Source organism: Cotesia typhae, unplaced genomic scaffold, assembly GCF_013202065.1.
Source record: "Cotesia typhae breed Kobodo isofemale line unplaced genomic scaffold, CoteBio_Ctyphae contig_20, whole genome shotgun sequence".
Taxonomy (NCBI): Eukaryota; Metazoa; Arthropoda; class Insecta; order Hymenoptera; family Braconidae; genus Cotesia; species Cotesia typhae.
The window spans coordinates 2,774,009-2,795,053 of NW_027423725.1; the positions used below are offsets into that span (position 1 = coordinate 2,774,009).

General features: G+C 29.2%; 6 protein-coding genes across 7 annotated transcripts; 1 reads left to right on the forward strand and 5 right to left on the reverse strand.

Annotated features, from left to right (window-relative positions):
* Window positions 1-33: 33 nt before the first annotated feature.
* LOC141538390 (uncharacterized) lies at window positions 34-5,473 on the forward strand. Its single transcript, XM_074259821.1, has 4 exons — window positions 34-649; window positions 715-957; window positions 4,515-4,763; window positions 5,031-5,473. Exons 1-4 carry the CDS (start codon window positions 307-309, stop codon window positions 5,048-5,050), a joined length of 855 nt encoding a protein of 284 aa, XP_074115922.1. The 5' UTR covers window positions 34-306; the 3' UTR covers window positions 5,051-5,473.
* On the reverse strand, window positions 2,755-3,684 carry LOC141538227 (uncharacterized). Its single transcript, XM_074259605.1, has 3 exons — window positions 3,653-3,684; window positions 3,269-3,549; window positions 2,755-3,180 (listed from the first exon to the last, which is right to left on the reverse strand). The coding sequence occupies exons 1-3, from the start codon at window positions 3,682-3,684 to the stop codon at window positions 2,771-2,773; spliced, it is 723 nt and encodes a 240-aa protein (XP_074115706.1). The 3' UTR covers window positions 2,755-2,770.
* Window positions 5,474-5,653: 180 nt separating the features above from the next.
* On the reverse strand, window positions 5,654-8,798 carry LOC141538096 (uncharacterized). Of its 2 annotated transcripts, none has more exons than XM_074259394.1 (4): window positions 7,110-8,798; window positions 6,317-6,384; window positions 6,132-6,221; window positions 5,654-6,048 (listed from the first exon to the last, which is right to left on the reverse strand). In XM_074259394.1, the coding sequence occupies exons 1-3, from the start codon at window positions 7,848-7,850 to the stop codon at window positions 6,218-6,220; spliced, it is 813 nt and encodes a 270-aa protein (XP_074115495.1). In that variant the 5' UTR covers window positions 7,851-8,798; the 3' UTR covers window positions 5,654-6,048; window positions 6,132-6,217. The 2 variants fall into 2 exon arrangements, with proteins under 2 accessions (XP_074115495.1, XP_074115496.1); XM_074259395.1 differs by having other exon boundaries at window positions 6,317-6,388.
* A 645-nt stretch (window positions 8,799-9,443) lies between these two features.
* Window positions 9,444-13,853, reverse strand: LOC141538274 (uncharacterized). The gene is made up of 10 exons (XM_074259653.1): window positions 13,677-13,853; window positions 13,014-13,112; window positions 12,644-12,823; window positions 12,333-12,470; window positions 11,256-11,375; window positions 10,922-11,081; window positions 10,696-10,793; window positions 10,108-10,321; window positions 9,907-10,043; window positions 9,444-9,775 (listed from the first exon to the last, which is right to left on the reverse strand). Exons 1-9 carry the CDS (start codon window positions 13,851-13,853, stop codon window positions 9,937-9,939), a joined length of 1,293 nt encoding a protein of 430 aa, XP_074115754.1. The 3' UTR covers window positions 9,444-9,775; window positions 9,907-9,936.
* On the reverse strand, window positions 13,647-15,515 carry LOC141538094 (uncharacterized). The gene is made up of 2 exons (XM_074259390.1): window positions 13,920-15,515; window positions 13,647-13,841 (listed from the first exon to the last, which is right to left on the reverse strand). The coding sequence occupies exon 1, from the start codon at window positions 15,502-15,504 to the stop codon at window positions 14,053-14,055; it is 1,452 nt and encodes a 483-aa protein (XP_074115491.1). The 5' UTR covers window positions 15,505-15,515; the 3' UTR covers window positions 13,647-13,841; window positions 13,920-14,052.
* Window positions 15,516-15,946: 431 nt separating this feature from the next.
* LOC141538275 (uncharacterized) lies at window positions 15,947-20,274 on the reverse strand. Its single transcript, XM_074259654.1, has 5 exons — window positions 20,118-20,274; window positions 18,089-18,273; window positions 17,730-17,917; window positions 16,901-17,027; window positions 15,947-16,800 (listed from the first exon to the last, which is right to left on the reverse strand). Exons 2-5 carry the CDS (start codon window positions 18,252-18,254, stop codon window positions 15,947-15,949), a joined length of 1,335 nt encoding a protein of 444 aa, XP_074115755.1. The 5' UTR covers window positions 18,255-18,273; window positions 20,118-20,274.
* Window positions 20,275-21,045: the final 771 nt, after the last annotated feature.

Here is a 21,045-nt window from a genome sequence, read left to right on the forward strand (position 1 = left end):
AGCACCAAGTCGAACGATGAAAACGACATGTAAGCGCGCTCACAGCGCGTAAGCGTCCAACACGAATGCACTCATAGTCTCGATGATTTTCGAACTTTAAACAGTTGTTATTATTATTGCTGTTGAAGATATCGAAGTTATTTTCATCCCTATGTTTTATGTAGGTGAGGTTTGTTCGTCCGTTTCACTCGACGACTTCTTATGATTTCACGCTAGTGTGTCTAAAGTATTCGAAGAAAAAATTCGAGCCATTAAAATAAAACTCGAAAAAAAAAAAATTCTACCAATTTCAACTCATTAGAAAAAATGACCAGTAAAATTTGCGTTTTGGTTTTTTTTGCAATTTTGCATGGAACGACAATAACGTACGGCTCGATCATTTATGATCAGATAATAAGATCTAATCAATTGAAACAGACTTGTAGTACTGACATGGATTGCTCGAAAATACACTTCGCTAAATGCGGTACAGACGGATTTTGTAGCTGTATAGATAATTTTTTTTCGTTTAATGATAATCAGTGTTTTGCGAGGGTCAATGGAATATGTTTTGAAAATCAGGACTGTTTCATTGACAACTCGATTTGCGTTGATGAAAAGTGCAAGTGTAAGCCGCAATATGCTCTTCAATCTTATCACTGTTTACCATGTAAGTTCACTTTTATAATGAATTAAACTTTAATGATTTTTTACTATAATTTTATCATCTTTCAGCAATATTAGAAAATTTTTGTCACAACCACTGGGATTGCCAATTCACACATAATACAGAATGTGTCAACCACACATGCGTTTGTAAAAATAACTACACCCCTGTAGATTGGGCATGTCTTCCTCTTTTAGGAAGCCATTGTCTCGAAGGTGAACCTTGTGGAACGCCTTATTCTGTCTGTAAAGAGGGTAAATGTCAATGTCAGGATAGTCATATTGCTGTGTCAAACTACGAATGCGTACCGAGTGAGTATATATCTTTTTTATATTATTTATTTGAGACTGTAACATTAGATATATGATGATGTATCTTGAAAATAACAAATTTTTTTAATTTTTACACGCTTTTTATTTTATTATTAGCTTCACTTGTAAGTTTGTATGTTTGTAACCGACTTCTTTGGGCGCGATTTTGACGCACTTTAAACGGCCAGATTTCGTTCAAACTTTGTAGATTTATCGAGGACCGATGACAATACACTAATTTGATAAAATTATTCCATTTTTCAATTTGCAAAATAAGATTTTTGTTAATTTATATAATTTTTATCTATAGTCGATAAGGCAGCAATTTTAATTTTCCAACCATTGTTTTTAGACGATTTATCTAATATTAACAAAGTGCATGCTGGTAAGTTAGTTGCCAAATAATAGTTTAAAATTAAAAAAACAAGTTTTTATAAATAAATCAAACTAAAAAGTAGAAAATAAATAATAGTTTAAAAAAACTAAAAAACACGCTTTTTACCCTTGTGTTAGTAACCGGGTACCCGGGTACCCACAATGGAAAGTATAGAAAAAAAATTGAAAATAGTTGCAACTAAATTTTATTGAAAAAATAAAGAAATATTACATTTTTTTTATAATTAATGACATTAAATATGACATTTAATACATTGTATGAGATTAATTGAGTGCTCATCACATACTGGCTGGTGACAATTGGCACAGCTCTTACGAGTCTTTCGTCGTCTTTTTATTGGCAAGGCATTGCACACATGACAAGATCCTGTCACTTTTTTTCTTCCGGTTTTATCTTTTGGAACCACTAGACCAGGATTTATCTCGATTGTTTCTGCTAGTGCAATACCTAAAATACTTTCAACAGCAATCTTTGTTGAGAAGTGACGCATTACTTGCGGATTCGCCGTACGGTGTTCAATCATCGGAAATGCTAGTTCTTCACTTAGCTTCCGCATAAATTGACAACGTTCTGTCGTTTTTTTGACAATAATTTTATTATTTTCGTAATAAATTATATATGATGCAAGTGAAGAAATATCTAACATGTTGAAGAATAATGCCATTGGCCATCTCGAAGATCGTCGTTGACTTGTGTACCTCCGGACCATTTGGTCCATTATATCAACGCGAGCTTTATATTTATTATAAAAATTTATAATTTCAGGTTTTTGCTTAGCGTCATCACCAACTGATGCATCTGAATGCATTGTAGATAACAGAATGACAGCTTTATTTTTTTTAGGAACATAAGAACACATGGTAACCTTTTCGTGAAATCCAAAAACTGTCGAATACTGCTTCCGTATCTTATTTGCTCCCATAACACTAGGGATGTAAGGTTTATTTTTTTTTATCGTGCCAACAATGGTAATATTCCACGATAACAAATGTTTAGCAACGGGTAGGATAGTAAAGAAGTTATCCATGCAGACGTTTCTACCACTACCTCGATACGGAGACGTCAATTCTTTCACTACTCTTTCACCCTGATTTTTTTCCCGAGTGCCATCTGTTTTACCAGTGTAAATAATCCCTTGCAAAGGATATGCATTTTCCACATCACAAATCCACCAGATCTTTATACCATACTTAGCTGGTTTCGATGGTATATATTGAGTGAATCCAGTACGGCCACGGTATGAGTAAAGCTGTTCATCGATTATCAAGTTTGCGGTTGGTTTGTACATCTGAGCTAAATTTGAATTCAACATTGTCCACACATCACGAATTGGAGCTGCCTTGTCTTTTTTTTTACGTTGACTTCGAGTATTACTATCGTCAAATCTCAAAAAACGCAGAATATTATGAAATCTCTTCAATCCCATCGTCGCGCGATACAGCGGATAAGAATTGGAGTGCCACATATCAAAAGTATGGTCCGTATTTGAATTATTTGCGCCAGACAAATCAATATACCGAAGAATGAATAAGTTTCGGGTATCGTAATGGGCTTCCATTGATGTAGAGAGTCTGGATGGTTAACATTATAATGTTGATAAGTAGCTTCGGCTTTCTTGTTAGTATGACGAACGATTATATCAACCATTTCGTAGGTGAAAATTTTCTTGAAAGTCTCGCTTATTGACAACATTTCCGTACTGCGATGAGGCCCACTTCGCTGACGTACAATATTATGAGTTGCGGTCTGGTGCTGAGTCAGTGGAGTTTTGCTCCACACTGTTTTATCCTTCGCAATAAAACTCCCAGATGGTTCTCGAGCTCCTCCTAAAATAAATAACAATAACAACATACATGAATTATTTAAGAAAAAAATTATTATTTCAACCATTGTTAGGAACAAATATCTTACTACCTTCAGGCTCAGCAGTTTCTACTTCTTCGTCGTCTTCCTCACTCTCGCTATTCTCAACCTCTTCTTCTACTTCTAAATTCTCTTCAGAAATTTCTCCTGTATCTTCAGAATCTTCAGGTTCATCATGCTCTGAATTATCTTCGTGATTGGCAATTTGATGACGTCTAGCTGTATTCGCTGAAATCCAGTTGTCGTCATCACTGTCAGACGGCGCGCTCGAATCACTGTCATTTTCTCCCAGTATTTTTTTCAAGTATGCATTTCTTTCGGTTGCACTTAAGCTAATGAATTAATTATTATATTATTAAACAATTCCTTTATAATATTACTAAAAATTACAATTAAAACATTTACAAATGTTAAATATATGTAAACTTTACTTACCTAGAAAATTCAGCTCTTGATAGTTGTTCCATAGTTTTATTTTTCACTCTAAAGAAAACATCATAAATAAAACACGTCTAATCTCACCAAAAATCTAATACGTACTAAAAAATACTCGGCGCTTGCTCTAGCTCTAGATAGAAAAGAAATAAATAACCTTGAGTTTTTTTCTCTCTCTAACGGCATCTGTTCAGTTCCGAAAAATGAAAACGGGCTGACTACCTGGAGTGCCCCAAAGCGTGGGGTGCATGGGTCAATAGATATAAATATTCTATCGACAGATATGAGTAGAGTAATTATCATTTTTAGAATATCTCAAAAAGCACCCCAAGCTTTTTTTAAAATAAAATACATTTTTTTTTTTATTTACACTGTTATTTATCACATTTATTGAAATTTTTAACACTATTCTTAATTTAAATTTATTAAAACATTTTCTATTTTTTTAGTTCGGTTTTCTATAAAAAGCATGTTTTTTATTTTTTTTAAACTATTATTTATCGAGTAACGGAGTTTATTTTTTATGTAAAACTACAATAACTACTCAATCCGTTTTGCACACCTGAAATTAATTCAGTGTAGTTTATTTATAATTGTTAATAAACTAAAAAATCATTAATTGTTTGCATATCTATACCTACGTAAGTACAGTTCGTTTACAATAAATACGCAGTACCTTTTCTTTTCTGGGTGGACAATGGCGAAAAAGATTTAAAATTATTTTTTGTATTTTATTTTCATCAATTTTATTATGGAAAATGAGATTATGAGGGGTGTCCTTTGGATTTTCCAAACTTTTTAGCTGTTCTTTTTTCATGAACCATGGATACATTCCAATTGATGAATTTTCTTTTTTTTTTAGATTATTTGGGAAAGAAATGTGATCATGATAGAGATTGCATAAGAATCAAGCTCGCGCAATGTTCAGAAAATAAAACCTGTGTTTGTAAAACACAAAAAATTTCTCATAATTATCGAATATGCTTGAACGTATTAGGTGAAAATTGCTCATTTGACAACGACTGTGCATCTAAGAACTCTATGTGTCTTGATAATAAGTGCCAATGCCAGCCCAAATATGTAGCCATTTCTGATTATGAATGCTTCCTCGGTTTGTCAATCTAAATTATATATACTTAAATTGCCTGGAAAGAATAATCACACAGTAAAATTTTGCGTTATTGCGTTAAAAAAATTTTAAGTGTTGAATATCTAACACTTTTCGGCCTTGATTATAAATAATTTACTCAATAAAGTAATAAATTAAACTAGAAAAGTGTTGAATATTTAACACTAAATTTTTCAGTGTGTATTCCATATTTAAAAATTATATTTTACAGTATTAGAAAGCGAAACTATTATCATTTTTTTGTTACAGAATTACATTTAGAAGTCTAAAGAAGTCACCAATTCTTAAAATCGTTACTAGAAATATAAATTGACCATGTGTAAAAGCAAAAATTGCAATAATTGGATTAAACAATGAAAAACAAAAAAAAAAATATTTCTAAATTTTTCTGACCTTATACCTACTAATTTTTATTTTTTTTTATTTTTACTTTATATTGAGGATAGAGAATACAGAAAAAAAAGGGTTTATTTGATAGATTCTTACATTGCGATAATTGCATCGTTGCGTGGCTTTAATCATTTGATCAGTAATTTATTGAATTGATACCGGAGAAGGGGGTCAATTGAACCACGGGGCAATTAAACCATTCGAATTAAAAAATCGAAAAAATTGAGAAAACGCTTTATGCTCTTAGAATTAGATTCTAATATTTTAATTGATTTCGCGACTATCAAATTAAAGAGGATTTAATTATCTGACAGAGCTTCGTGGTAGTGTATTACAAAACACAATCTATTTCGAAGAACGTACAATTCTGATTGTATAATCATCAAAAATTGAGTTTATTATAGACAATTTTGTGTATAGCTCCATAATTTATTTATTAATCCTTTTTTAAAAAGTTGATTTCTTACATTTTGTCCTTTCACGTCTCTTCTTGCACGCATGATGTGTATAGTTTTGGTAATATTAAAAAGTCTACAATAATAATTTCGATAAAAATAAAAGAACTGACAATTTAGGGTGTCAGTTTTAATGTGAAATAACTTTTAAACAGTAAATTTAGCAGAAAATGAAAAAAAACCTTTTTTTGTAGAGAGTTCTATTTCTTATGGTGGTTTTCGGTACATATGTATTTTATTAATAAAATACTTGGTAACAATAAAAAAGATAGACAGGTTATTATAATTTTTAATATTCTTACGAACGATGCATCTTTTTCATATGAAAAATTGATTTCTTGACAATGTCATGTTGAAAAAACGACTCGGATCTAACGAAATTGTACTAAAATTACAAGATAAGTTACTATCGTGCCAGTCATCTGAAAAGTTAAATTCGTCAACTGTTTTCTGCATTATCAATACAACCAGATTTATACTTGAAGTAGTAAAAATTTATACTCACCGCCTCAAGAAGAGAACCATCGAATGATATAATCCCAAATGCACTGAATTCCATTTTTTGATGCAGAAGTTCGATAGAAAATTCTACTAGCTAAAAAAAAAAAACCAACAAAATGACTCAAAATAAAAAATTTTAAAACCAATAAAATCCTACAAATTAAAAAAAAAAAAAAATTACTTCCTTACATTTTCGTAAGTTCGCTAATCCAAGGTGCATCGATCCAAAAGAAGATGAACTGCATGTGCTGTCTTTTCTGTCTGAAAATAAGGTAGCGTACAAATTTTATGTGCACTGATAGAAAAATTTACTAAATGTTCATGAATTCATCTATTTGGAGACAACTTTTTACTTTTCAGATAAAATTAATTGTTTCTTAATGGATTGAAAAATACTATTAGAGTCTTGTGGTGTAACTGTGCGCAGTGTGTAAGTGTGTGTAAGATATGTGTAGGCAAATTAAAGGTTTGTTGGCGAAAAATTAGCTTATGCAAGAAAAACCTATATGGAATCATTCGTTTATTTAAAAATGAAAACATTAAGAATCGTGTGCCATATAGGTGAAATTTGCTGTCATGTCAAAGATTTTCACACTGTACTGCAGATAGTAACTAAAGTAAATTAATTTTTTTTTCCATCAATAATTCACATCAAATTTTCCCATTTTGGTAGGCCATATGTTTTATTTTTTTAGTAAACAGAGTTCTTACAGCGACGCTGCGACCGAGCCAACATATGTATGCATATTGACTTGTAAGTAGTTGATACAACCGAACACGTGAGGGGGTTTTATTCGCATCATAAATAATTACCGTATGCGTAAAATTAAAGAAATTCAAATAATATGCGTATGACATGTGCTTACGGCATGCAAATTTGGTTTTATCTATTTTTATTTTTCTTTCATGCTTATCGTCTAATTTCGACACTAGTTCGAATACTTAAGTGCGCACACTTGCCCCACACGACTCTATACATTACCTGTGCAATGGCTCGGCCAACCTTGGAAGTCAAAACAACAAATCCATAAACCATAATCAAAATCCAAGAACTAAAACTGTAATAATTCACAGTAATTTCTCCCTTGTTATTTGCAAAAAGTGAAAGAATAATAAAGTACAAATAACATACACTCGAAACGCCAAAGTACATAATGGTCACCAAAATCGGTGATCCATAAAAATTTGAAATCATCTCGGTGATGTTGAACATTTTTCGGTGAACATCTCTAATCTTGGTGATTTCATGTGTAATTTGTTTCCGTAGCGGCACATTAGTGACAAATAACGTATGTAACTTTATATCACTGTCTACATCACCTAACTTCAGAATGGTTGATTGAATGCTTTCGAATTGTTTGATCACAATATCTAACAAAAGTGAGTACTGCATCAAAACCCAGGAGTGTATCAGAGCAGGAATAAGCCTGATAGGAACCAAAATTGGCTTGTACACAAGTATTTCCAAGACCACCAGGTAAGTGGTCACTAAAAAATTGCTAAGAAGTATCCAGTAGATAGCATGGTTGTCTCTGAAGTTGTAAAGCTCACACCTTTGCAACATGCTGCTTGAAATTTCTAACTTATTGATAATTCTGATCATCAATTTTTGACGCACCATGAAAAAGAGCCATATTGAAGTTGTAGCGACTATCCCTAAGATGTGCACGTTGTCTCCGACTGTTGTTGCAAAAGCGGAATCAGCTTGATCTTTTCGCGGCATTAGATCTTCATATGACCACCCAAGATATGAACAGTAAGCGATGATCAAAGCAAGATTGTAAAGTGTTCCGAAAAGTGAGTGTTGAATTATATAACTTTTTTTTTGTGTACGTTGAAAGTTCGTCCACGGTGATAGTCCAACAATTTTAAAAATCCCTGCTGAAAGATCCACATAGATCCAAATAAAAAACAATGATTGATTGGAAGTTATTGTTAGCTATTGTGTTTTTGAAACAGGAATTCCAAATACTGTCTGATAAACGAAAAAAATAATAAATTTATTGGATTTTATGTGGTACGAGTAAGACCAACTAAATTCTATTAGTATTTCCAAGTGGCTATGGATTGAGAATGGATTTTGTTGATAGAAGCTTACGAGGCTGAATCAGTACAGAATAGGGTATCAGTACAGAATAAGGTACTTGCATCGTAGTTTTCTACGAAATTATTATCGAAAATACCCATAAAGAAATATGATAATCTATTTGCAAAGACAGTTGTATATCTTTAGTAGCTTCAAGTGAGGACTATCATTCTGATGTGGTAATTGCAGATGAATTTCAAATTTTTATTATTAGACTTTGCCAGTGATATGCACGTAGATTTTTATTGTATTATCTCACATTAAAATGAACGACATTTTTATAAGATAATTCAAGTGAGAATACAATTAGTTTTTATAGGATTTGTTCTTGATAAATATACGCCTTATGTGAATTGTTTCGAAACAGTAATTGCCTATAAGTTTGATAGTTGCTTTTATGATAATGAATCGGAGTTTTATCAAACCAAGAATTGTTATTCCCTAATGGAATTCAAAATAATTTACTTGTAATGCTTTTATAGTTCTCTATCGTTTTTCCAATTTTGACAATAGATGACATTTTATAAAGTAATCCGAGTAAGGATACAATTAGTTGTTATAGGGCTTGTACCTGATAAATATGATTCTTTCACGTATCGTTTCGAAACAGTAATTACAATGAATTTGATTTCCGCTTTTCTGATTACTTATCAGTATTACGTTAAACTAACCATATATTTCGCTATAACAGAATCTAAGAGAATTTTCATTAATTTATTTATCGTTATTAACTATTTTTTTTTTCAACGTAGAACGTGACTTGTTACCAAGTGTCTATAGTTCTGAACAGATCTCAATGAAACGTAGCTTACTTATTCCATGGACGATCACTTTAATCAAACTCGGTCAATTAATTTAAAAATTCGACCAAATAAAACATTTTTAAATTAAAAAAAGCATACTTTTACCATGGATAACTTTTAATTCGGATAACTTATTTCATTCATGTAATTTACATCAGAAAGCTTATTGAATAAGCTTCAATTATATACTTAACCATTGTTTTAGTTTAAGAATTACTTAATTTATCTGTGTACTCAAAAAATTTTTATCGTGAAACTTTACAAAATCTTCAATCATTTCGGCTGCTAAATGACCCTCTTCCCCGCCGCAAACGGTCCATGCGATAATGGAATATCTTTTTGGCCAAAAGTTGTCTGATTATTTAATTATTCATGTGTTATGAACATCATTAGATCGTTATATCTTTAAGTTAAAACAAAATTAAAATATTTATGTAGTATATATCATTTTATTTTTTCTTGAACATGATACCTTTATTATAGTATTTTTGTACTGTATTATATATTACTTAATTTTATTAACTAAAAATGAAGAAGTTTGAAAATAGAAAAAATTTATCTGATTAAATATTTAAAAAAGTAAAGTTAATGCAATGACTTAATTGGTATTATCTTCACTGTCTGAAGCTTCACCGTCTGAAGCTTCACTGTCTTCACCGGAGTCGCTACTTTCACTGGAGCTCGAAACATCTTGTTTACCCTTTCGAGCTTTCGGCAGTTTTTTTTTATTTTTTTTATCATCCTTTGTTGCTTCAGCTGCTAAAATATATAAGTAACAATTTATTTTAGATTAAAATTGAAAAAATATTGTGAACTATGGCGTGCAAAGGTAGTCGTTTTAATTTTGACTTTATTACGTTCGAATTGGTGTTAGAATAAACATTAGTTACCTTCTGATGGCGTCTTCTTCGGAGGTCTAATTAAGTCCGCAATTTTTGCCGGATATATTCCACGTACTCATCGACTTTAACATTAATTACTTTTTCTGGAAGTTTTCTGTGCTCCGCTAAATAATATCTATAAATATCTGCAGAAACGTATGATTAGCTTAGGGGAATTTTACTTTTTTAATAAGTAGACAACTTATTCACCTCTTACGGCAAGCATTTTAGTCGGATCCAGTTTCGGCTTTGCAGGTCCTTTGGTCCGATTACTACTATTGCCCGTTATACTACTATTTTTAAGAACTTCTCTTGTAAATATATTCATCGCTATATTTTTGACAAACATAGACTCTGATGACGATGCAGCTTTTGCATTGGTGTAATCTTGCGTAGTAATCCAAATATTTTGTCCACAATGAATCTACAAAGAGAAAAATCCAAGAATAGTTATTTTATCAGACCAATTCTAAAATTTTTATTATTTTTTGATAACTAAAAAAAAAAATGCACTTATCAAAAAAAAAAAATAAACATTTTTTTCTAGTTAAAAAATCACACATTAAAGCTCATATTTAATTAATTAAAATTTTATACAAAACTTATGGAGATAATTGACTACGAAGTAGAGTTAGGAATATTTAGAAATTATTAGAAAGATATATATTAGCAATCAAACAGTTAATTATAGCAAATTCAATTTTTTGACGTTATTCTTCTAATCATTAACTCTTCATTTTCAAATCAACAATAAATTATTGATTGTAATGGAGCTACCTAATTATATTGAAGACTTACCATTCCAGTGTCCGATCGAATAAAACCTACTAGTGGAGGTACTTGGATATTTTCAAAATCAATTGCCTTGACTGCTGATGGTATTGCTGCCCGCGTACCTAAACATCGAAAAGTCGATTAACGTTCTTTTCAATATAATATAAGATAATTTTTTTCAAACCATCATTTATAAAATAATAAGTTGAAATATTTGCAATTGCAGAATAAAAATATATTTTAATATTACTCTGAAATTGCTGCCAGTTAGATAAGAGTGTCTGGAATGCTGTTGAGGCTAATTGTTGAAAATTTTCGACACTTTTTTTCATTTCTTCTACTTGTTCAATTACATATTGCAATTTTTCATGACGAGATTCAGCTTTATCGGATTTTTTCTTAGTCTTCACCTAAAATAAAAAGTTAAATTATATAGATTTATATACATATATTTATAATATATATTTATTTATACTTTGAATTGTAATTTTTTAGTTTCACGGTCACAAAAATTGTGAATATAAAATCTCTAGTAACACTAAACAATCACTTCTTTTAACTTTTTATAATTTTATTTTTTGTACCTTTGAAACTGTTCCACTCTTGGTCTTTTTGGGCTTCAATGATTGTTGACTAGTCTTAATATTTTTCTTTGATTTATCTTTAATAGTTTGAGTATTAGAACACGAGGCTTCATCGAATACCTGTAGATTAATTGTAACTTTAATAATACCTATAGTTCTATTAATTATACTAAATGTACTGTGAGTTGCAATTGCATTGACGTAAAAAAATACAATAAAATGTTATGTTACTTTTTACGCTTTTTACTACTGTCTGACTATTTCGAAATTTCCGTAAACTAAATAAGTCGATATTCATAGTTGCAAAATTTCAATTTATTTTATTACTAAGAAACTTGTAAGTTACTTTTAGATTTTTAAAAATAAAACGCTTTAATAAACTTGATATGATTTTCATCAAAAGAAAAAGATGTCGTTCAAACCCTTGTAACAAACTATCGTATTGGCTCATGATTATCTAATTTTGAGTGATTTAGAAGACATATGAAAACTTATAATTTCGGAGCAAACAACATGAAAAATAATACGTTTATTAAAGTTTACTTCTTAATAATTATATTTAAATTCTATCCATGTTTATTTTGTGTTTTTATTTTTAACCTATTTTGTAATTTTACTGTTGAATCAATAAACATTATACTATATTTCATAATATCACTGAAAAAGTGCCGATATTTAAAATGTAATTTTACAAAGCACTATTGGAAAGCTTGTCATATGTTAGAGGCTAATAAGCGTCTATCTATTAAGACACATTTAATTTTCTTTATCTATAAAAAAAATGTTGAAGTGATGCTTCACGATGGTATAAATGTTTTAATTAAATATCAGCTGATATTTGTAATGTTTACATTTTTTTCTCATTTAAACAAAATTTTCTTCATTTCTTCTAAATCTAATAAAGCCTTTATTCAACTCAATTTTCTTGTATTTTTCTAAAGAATTATTGTAAAAATTAGAATATTCATAATTGACTAATTCAAAATTGATGATTTACAAATTTTACACAATCTTTCAATCGAAAAAAAAAAAATTTCACTATTTTAATTGTAATTATATTGTTTCAATTGTACATACGTTATGTTGTTGCTGAATATTTCCTTTATCAATAACCTTGACTGTTGGTGGGTCATTCAGATATTTGTTGATGTCATTCAATAAATTTGTATTATAATCGGCTGTTTCATCAATTGTTTGTGATGTGCCATCTTCATTCTAAAAAAGTATATAAAAGTATAATTATAATTTAGAAAAAAATTTCAAGTATACATAGTCTGAAAAGATATTAATTGAGGTTTCTGCTCTTTACAAATGTTAAAAACTTGGAAATATTAGTTTTTATATTTCAAACAACTATTGATATTTTAATTTACAATTGAAATACTCACTTTCGATTGTTGTTGACTGGAATTTTCATGTACAATCTTCTTTGTATTCTCTTTAGATTCATTTTCAGTCTGATCCTTGCCCTGCGAAAAATTTCGCATACCAACTTCCGCAATTTCTGTCGGTTCATCATTATGTTCGCGTTTTATTCCTTTAGTTGCAGTAGAATGATTCGGTTTTTCCTAAAAATATCAATAAAAATTTAACTAATTTAGTTTTTCAAATTGAATTTCAATGTCAGCGAACTACATTCTTCTTATGATAAAAGACATGCATATTAAAATTGAATTATTTAAAAAATGTTAGTTACTATAATGAAATATATCTTTAATAATTGTTATAACTTTTAAAATTATTTTTAATCATACTTACATCTGATCCCTGTTTACTGTCATTTCCATGATTAGCGTGACTGATAGTCAAAGTCTTTTCACTCGTTATTTTTTGCGTTTTACTAGAAACTGATTTATCCTGAGCAAAAAAAAATTAATGAAAACTTATATTAATATATATATATATATTAATTAACACAAATAGATTGTTTTGAACTTCTGTATATAAATCTACTTTTATAAAATATAGACGCAGAATATCCTAAAATCATTTACTTTTAAGCAAGTAACATATTATTGTTAATTAATAACTTGCTACCCAACTCTTCGAAATATTTGTTATAAAATACTTGATTTCCGATCTTTAGTTATCTTTTATATTTTAATATTTTAATAATGTTTCAATTAATAATTAAATACATAACTGTAACTTTTACCTGTTGCAATTTTTGTCAATCATGGTCTTTCGAAATTTTTTCTTTTTGGATTTAGTCTCTGTCGGTAAACCTGTATCACCTTTTCTTTTCTGTAACATAATATATGTAATGCATTTCAATATTTTTTCTTACCAACTAATGTTTTTCTATAATACAAGTTGTTATACATATTTTGTTTAATCAACATAGTATTAAAATACAATTATATAATTTATAACAAAATAAATTTGACTAACCTTGCTTTTTTTTAATTTCTTTTCTTTTACAGTTTCAGTTTTTGCTAAAGATGAATCAAACTTCATTGTCGGTTCTCTTTTCGGAGGAGTGATGATTTTTGAAAGATTATCATCATTCTGATTATCTGCATTCGTAATCGGTTTTAAATTTTCTTTGCCATCACTGTCATGATTTCCAGTCTTATTATCAATAATCTGTAAAAACATTGAAGTAAATCAAGTACACGAATGTTGGTTGAGTCGACAAATACAATCATTTGAAAATTTTTTTACCATTATTATCATGCATTACTTATAATTGATTAAAAAATATTTCTAATTTTTTACAATGAATAAAAGCAGGATTTCCTACAATTTACATATTTTTATAATAAGATATGTTTAGCAAGCAGATCAAGTAATTATTCTATCGCCCTAAACTTTTAGGGAATAAACAGATGTAATAATCGATTCCGGTTGAAAAAAAAAAATAACTTTTTTCTATGGATTGAATATCGATGATTATACTGTCTTTATCCATGTTCGTTACTTTTAGGATATGACATAATTGAACATTTGGCAGAGAAATGATTGGAACAGTTGATATTTGGTTACCGTAAAGATAACAGATATTGTTCAAAGTAAAGAAACCATGAATTTGTATGAATTCTTTTGTACGAAGCTGGACAACTGTGTCATTCGTTTTTTTGGGACGAATATAAGCTATACTGCGAAGTACCATCTGATTAAAAATACATCTGTCAAAAACTTCTACAGAAAGAGCAGTGTTAAAGTGTTGGCTTATCAATTGAAGTAGTTGATCACTTGGTGATTTAGTACTGCCGATAAGAATGACATTATCATTACTTCGTGTAAAATTCTTCAGTCGCTGTGGCTTAAACAAATCTTTACAATAATTTCGACATTTAATGGACTCAGTATTGTGTTCGATATTGCATTGAATATTTTTCTCTTTAAGCACTGAATTAATAATTTGGTTTGATACACCACTGACTCCTGTAATGCAACGCTTGATGAGAAAAATCATGCTTTCAAATGGAAAAGCTGAACTTGCCCACAATGGCCCACTTTGCCGGACAGATTCTACAATGTGCAGCAATGAGTGTAAATTAAACGTGATTGAACTAACACCGTAAAGAATTTGACAATCTCGTACAAATTGGAGTATGTTTATTTCACAGATTATGAGATCTCTTTCAGTTATGTTATCAGTCATCAACATATAGATGCTTGAAACTAACAAAATATAAGATTGAAAACATTTTTCGTTGAGAATACCGGCTAGGCACGGAATGCTATCGAATAATAGCCACGATTCCCATTCCGAGGCTTTCCATTTGGCGACATGATCAACCGTTCGAACCAGTCTATGAATTTCTTGAGGTCTCTCAATCTTTAGCTGATGAGCAGCAATTTCTTTTCGTTGCTGCGGCTTTAAATAATATTCTGTTCCTGGCTTAGTCCACACTGCCCACAATTGTCGTGATACACCCAACAGAACGCCGTGCATATAGTCAATAGGAAAACCCCAAACACAATCAAAATGTTCTAATTGTTGCATTGCACAATCACCTTTAACACCGTTTATCGGCTTTCCCAATTTTTTAACATCTTCGACATCTTTCTTGTGACTTTGTTTTGTCCGTAGTACAGGATGTTGTTCTGTGATTGGATACCTAACCGCTGAACTATCATAAAGTCCATTAGCATAACACCAGCTACAGCCCGAATATCCGTTGAATTGAAACCGATTCTGAATAACAGGTCTTGCAACGGAGTCCACACATAACAAAAGACAGAAAAATTTCAAATTTCTTCTATTGCCGATATTATCAATAATGTTTATACCTTTTTTCATAATCTTATTAGCATTTTTATAAATTCAGACATATAAGTTTGCATTAATTGTGGAGATGGTTCTGCTGATGTTATGTATAGACCACCAAGAATCACATTACGAAATCGCAATGCTGGTGATAATTCATTTATATATAGTTGTATTGGCCACATACTTCGTTTGGAGCTCTTTGTCAGTGGTGCCCCATCTGTATTGACATTATACGTCAATGCACCCGGTGACATTTCTTGTACAACTTTATACAATCGACCGTCATATACATCACGAATCAATGCATCATTTTGAGGTTGTTTTAATTTTTCAATAGTATTCAATAAGTCATCTTTTATTTCCGAGTCCTTAAGTAATAATTTTAATTGATATTTTAAATCAATCATTATAAATTGATTCTTACTTGCTGATGAAAGCTTATATTTTGCTTTACAGTGGCTGCATTTTACTTTTATTTTCTTTTTTTATCAGATAATTTTTGTGTATGTAATATACGTTGACATTTTTCTGTTTCACAGTAATAATTTAATTTAATTTTGTCTCTTGGAGGATTAAATGCTTTTGATCGTGAATAATCAGTAGCCTTCCAAGATTCAAAGTTTGGGCCAGCTAAAAGTTTGATTAAATTTATCAAATCATCTTGATCGTTCCTTGTCAAATGTTTAGAAACAGCAAATGCAGTAACCATTAATAATACATCAGATACAGTAACATTCGACTGCGGAAACATGACTGTATTACCATTCATTGAATCACAATTAAATCGTGATGAATCATTAATCGATGAATCATCCGAATCCGTCTCTGTAAACGAATCATTCTCATTTGAGCTACCATCACTTTCAGAATGTAATTCTTCAGCTGAATTTGAGCTACCATCTGAACCTGAGCTACCATTTGAATTTAAGCTACCGTCTGAATCTGAGCTACCATCTGTATCTGAGTTACCATCTGTATCTGAGTTACCATCTGAATCTGAGCTACCATCTTTTTCCAAACATAATTCTTCACCTGAATCATTATCATTATCATTGTAGTGGGATGAAACTTCATATTGATTGCTTATAGATTGTTGCACTTCATAATCCATATAATCAGTAATATTTCCTGTAGTATTATGAACTGAGTCTTCGAAACAAGTACTACAATTTATGCCAAAACTTTCTTCTTTAGAATTATCGTATAATTTTAATGCGACAGAACTAGTGCTGATAGATGATTCAGGGACATCTATCTGATGATGTATTAATGTCTCTGTTGTTAAAATTTTATTTTTTGGTTCAAAAATGTTACGAGGATTTGTTTCTGTAAATAAAACAAAATCATAGATATGTTTTATCCATAAGAAGATAACGAAGAGATGCATAGAAGCTTCTTTCCGCCGTAGACTGATTATATATATTACCTGTATCTAAATTTTGCTGTTGAAGCTCTTTTATTTTCTTTTTATGACGGATTCGAGTTGCTCTACTAATTTGATAAGGGTTGTAGTCACTAAATAAATATCGTTTGTTTGTTCGTCGATTTTTTTGCTGTGTTAAAAATATAGATGAGAAAAACTCATTAATTAGCCAAGGGAATGTAACTTTTGATGGAACACATAGATCATCAAACGTCGATTGTAATAAACAAATTAAACTGTCAACTCATTTTTTGTTACGGAATTGTTTATAAATGTTTTTATGGTACTAGTAATGGACGATATCACAATAATAAATTATATTTTATAACGGTAGTTCATGGAATTAAAATTAAAATAACATTAACAGAAAGAAATATTAAACGATTTTATTTCAAACTGGAATTATAATTTCAAACCGGAATAGTGTGCAATTTTAAAAGTCAAAGTTTTTATAATGATAAATATATAATACTCAGAAAACGAGTGCAGAAAACTTAGTCAAGTATAGACCGCTATCGATAAGGAACTTCAAAAGTACACAAATTTAGTTTTTTGAAAAACGTAAAAAGCTGAAAACTCAGGTAGTTAGAAAAAGAATCCTACTATATTTCTGAAAACATTTAATCAAATATTTTTAGATGTGCTAAATATAATTATCACTTTTATATATAAAATAAATCAAATCGAGTTCGTAAAAATATTACCAAGTAATCATACATATAAAATAAAAAGCAATTTCAATGTTGGCTTATAAACCCCCATTTCTTAATAAATTTTTCATACATGGAAAAAAAAATATTGACTCAACGATGGATGTTCTTTAAAAACTTACCGCCAATTTTTCATGTAGCTGATTTAATTGTTGATCGACAATTGGAGTAATATCAATAACAGGGTCGGATTTATTTCTTAATATACCTTCATTGGCATCACTCAATTCGGAAGCAGTTTCTTGATTTCGAGGTGCTGGTACAATTGGCCTTTTTGATGAAATCAGTTTTTCAAGTGCTTCCTTTGTTTCTAAAAGAACAGATAAAAAAATTATTAACAACACACTGTCGATACAGCAGTAAATGGCCTTTTATCATAAGAACAAATATAGTATAAAAATATTTTATATATATTTAGTGAAATAAAAAATTTTTTTTACAATATTACAAATGTTTGTATAGAATTTGGTAAAATACATACCCTCAACATATATCAGTAAGCCTTTCTTAGGTGAGTTATTCTCATACATAATCCAATGTTGTTTACTTTTATTGTATGGTGGCTTTAACTGCTCATGATTATATACCAATGACAATGGGATCGTGTCGTATTTATCATCATCTATTAATTTAATATAAGCGAACATGCTTATAATTTTTGTAATGCTGAAACATCATGAATAAATAATTAATTATCACATTCAAATGAAGTACTTAATATAACTTATAAAGGAAACTAGTATATGCATGCTACAAAATTCTCAATTTTCTCGAGTTTTTGTCAAACGTAATAAATAAAACAAAATTTATTTTAAAACTTTAGTGCGAATGGGGGCAAAAATTTTTGACTTCTTGTAGATAAAGATTAAATGGAAAATTTAATTTCTCGAAAATAATAATCTGAATTAAAAATTTTCTTATTTTTGTGAGTAATAAATGAAGCTAAATTTGTTAGTGGTTTAATTCTTAGATATTATTTTTTATATAAATTCATCTCAAGTATAGTGAATAATTAGGCACTTGTTAATTGTTAAACGATGACGTACAGAAGTCCAGAAGAAAAGATGGAAATTTATTGTGCTTTAGTGGAAGAACAGAATATTCTTATAAATTTCTATATAATCAAATATTTTTAAATTGTTTTTACACGGAGACTATAATCAGCAATAATTAATGTGACTACAAAATTCACTTAAAGTATCAATGCTCAAGTACACTACAGCTGAAAAATTACTTATGAAAATATAAAATTACAAGTTACATTCTTTTAAACCGTTAATACTCATTAAACTATTGTTTTCCTCATTAGGAAAGAATTTAATTTTTTTTATTTGAAATTTTCAGCTAAATTTCAGCTATTGTTACTTTTTCTTTCAATATGGATTGTACATATTGATAATTATAAATATTTGAGTTGAAGATTTTTTTAACGGAACCTATCTAATGCTATTGGTCTATTCGGAGAAACTTGTAAGACTATGTAACTTAATAATTTCTAATTGCTTCAATTAGTTATTTTTAGAATTATAAAATACAATACATTTTAGACAGAAGCGAATATTATTAATGCGAATAGAAATAATTTTTTATTTCTTCGTTAAAAAATGTATTTAAAAATTTAATTTCACTACACATTTACGCATATTAAAAAAAAAAAAAAAACTCGTTATTTCTTAAAATAACATAATTTAAAAAATTTTCTTACCGATTGTAATTTATTAAAATATTAATGATCTTACATTAAATTTCAACCGCTTTTTTTTAAGGACATGGAGAGTATACTTACCAACAAATAATCCTAAAATTATTCAATAAGAAAATAACAGAAGATTTTTAATGGGATCTATTGGATTATACCGGTAAAATAGGAGTTTTGGATAAAATTTATAGCAACCTATTGCTATTAAAATCTTTCCACAGTTATTCATGAAAATTAAAAAATGTTATAAAACATTTTAATGACATATCTAACAATTAGAAACTTTTAACTTTTGAAATATCATGATACTAAAGTCAGCAGACACCTGTCAAGTTTAAGGTTTTATTTTAGAAATAAATGAGTGGAAAAAAATATTTAAAAATTTGTACTTATATTTTTTCAAATTATCTACAAACGCAATTTTTTTTTATTCTTTTAAAATAATTTTTTCAATTATAAAAATCATAAAAATTGTTACATGTGTGCTAATTTCAGTATCATGAGATATCTAACACATAAATTTAATATATTGATAAAAGCTTTCTATTGGTGTTTATTAAATTGTATAGGTAAAACTGGAAATCCATACAAGAAAAAATTTCAACGAAAACTTAGTTTTAATGCAGTTATTTGAAACAAAGAGAAGGTAGTTACATCACACTTTCGCGAAATTGAATGCACTTTATAAAAAACATTTTTTCAGAAGCTTAGTCATGCACTGGTTAATTATTCTAAAATCATCAATTTTAACTACAATCACAATGGAACAAAAGGTAACACTTTTTTACAATTAGTTAAAAACAGTACTTACATATTTTATCTAAGTCAATTTGTAGATAAATTTAAATCTGTTTCTCAAAACACAGAAAATTTTTAATTATATAAGTTCATTTATAAGGTCACGCAATAATTAAGTTAAAGACAATAGAATTGTAGAGGAGTTAAACACGTTACAAGTTAGACGGTCAACGAACAAGTGACTAGCTAAGTAACTTTTAGCGGGCTACCGGGTTGTAGCGCTTTGTCCCCACCACCTGTGGTATGCACTTGTCGCAATTCTGGCAACAATAAAGGCAAACGGTCGAGTACACGTTGGAAGTCTCTCGGTTTCTTTCTCGGATTAGCGCGATGATTCTTCAAAAAAGAAGACGACAATAGAGGCTTATAGCGGGTACTCGCTTGGACAGTGATTCCAAACGAAACAGTATTTATTGTTTGTAGCCAAGGATTTTTAATTAAATAATGATATAGTACAAAGAAGAGACCTATATAGAACAGAAATTGTTAAAAAATTAAATTAGCCGATATCTAAAAATTTTTATAATTTTTTTATTAAAAAAATAATTACAAAAAAATTTTTTTCATTTGTTGAAAAATTTAAAAACTGTAAATGCAATTTTTAAAAATATTTTTAATTCTAATTTAATCAATGATGCAAAATCGAAAAATCAAAAATTCCGGCAAACTTTATTATTATAAATTGTTTTTAATTGTACTTACAGTTTATATAGATATGGATAGTGCTTACTTTCTAAAAGTATAAATTATTTTATTGATTTAAGTAAATTGTAGCAATTGAATATATTATATACATATAAAGTGTCAATTTAGCTGACGTGCCATAATTTTTAAAATATGCACTTGTAAATTTTAAAATTTTCTACAAGTGCATTTTTGAAAAATTATTATTTTTCAAATATTAATTTATTTATTTACAAAACCAAAATTATTAAATATCG

Bases quoted from the DNA above. Each gene is read 5' to 3' on its own strand.
- LOC141538390 (XM_074259821.1), top strand. From the start codon at position 307: ATGACCAGTAAAATTTGCGTTTTGGTTTTTTTTGCAATTTTGCATGGA. The intron at 650-714 runs GTAAGTTCACTT...ATCATCTTTCAG, and splicing joins ATCTTATCACTGTTTACCAT to CAATATTAGAAAATTTTTGT. The intron at 4,764-5,030 runs GTTTGTCAATCT...TTTTTGTTACAG, and splicing joins TGATTATGAATGCTTCCTCG to AATTACATTTAGAAGTCTAA.
- LOC141538227 (XM_074259605.1), bottom strand. From the start codon at position 3,684: ATGGAACAACTATCAAGAGCTGAATTTTCTAG. The intron at 3,550-3,652 runs GTAAGTAAAGTT...TTAATTCATTAG, and splicing joins TCAAGAGCTGAATTTTCTAG to CTTAAGTGCAACCGAAAGAA. The intron at 3,181-3,268 runs GTAGTAAGATAT...TATTTATTTTAG, and splicing joins AGAAACTGCTGAGCCTGAAG to GAGGAGCTCGAGAACCATCT.
- LOC141538096 (XM_074259394.1), bottom strand. From the start codon at position 7,850: ATGCCGCGAAAAGATCAAGCTGATTCCGCTTTTGCAACAACAGTCGGA. The intron at 6,385-7,109 runs GTAATGTATAGA...ATTTTCAGACAG, and splicing joins TTGGCCGAGCCATTGCACAG to AAAAGACAGCACATGCAGTT.
- LOC141538274 (XM_074259653.1), bottom strand. From the start codon at position 13,853: ATGTTTTTACAGATTATTGATAATAAGACTGGAAATCATGACAGTGAT. The intron at 12,471-12,643 runs GTGAGTATTTCA...ATACTTTTTTAG, and splicing joins CCAGTCAACAACAATCGAAA to AATGAAGATGGCACATCACA. The intron at 10,794-10,921 runs GTAATATTAAAA...TTCGATGTTTAG, and splicing joins TAACTGGCAGCAATTTCAGA to GTACGCGGGCAGCAATACCA.
- LOC141538094 (XM_074259390.1), bottom strand. From the start codon at position 15,504: ATGAAAAAAGGTATAAACATTATTGATAATATCGGCAATAGAAGAAAT.
- LOC141538275 (XM_074259654.1), bottom strand. From the start codon at position 18,254: ATGTTCGCTTATATTAAATTAATAGATGATGATAAATACGACACGATC. The intron at 17,918-18,088 runs GTATGTATTTTA...CTGTTCTTTTAG, and splicing joins CTTACTGATATATGTTGAGG to AAACAAAGGAAGCACTTGAA. The intron at 17,028-17,729 runs GTAAGTTTTTAA...TTTTTAACACAG, and splicing joins AGCTACATGAAAAATTGGCG to CAAAAAAATCGACGAACAAA.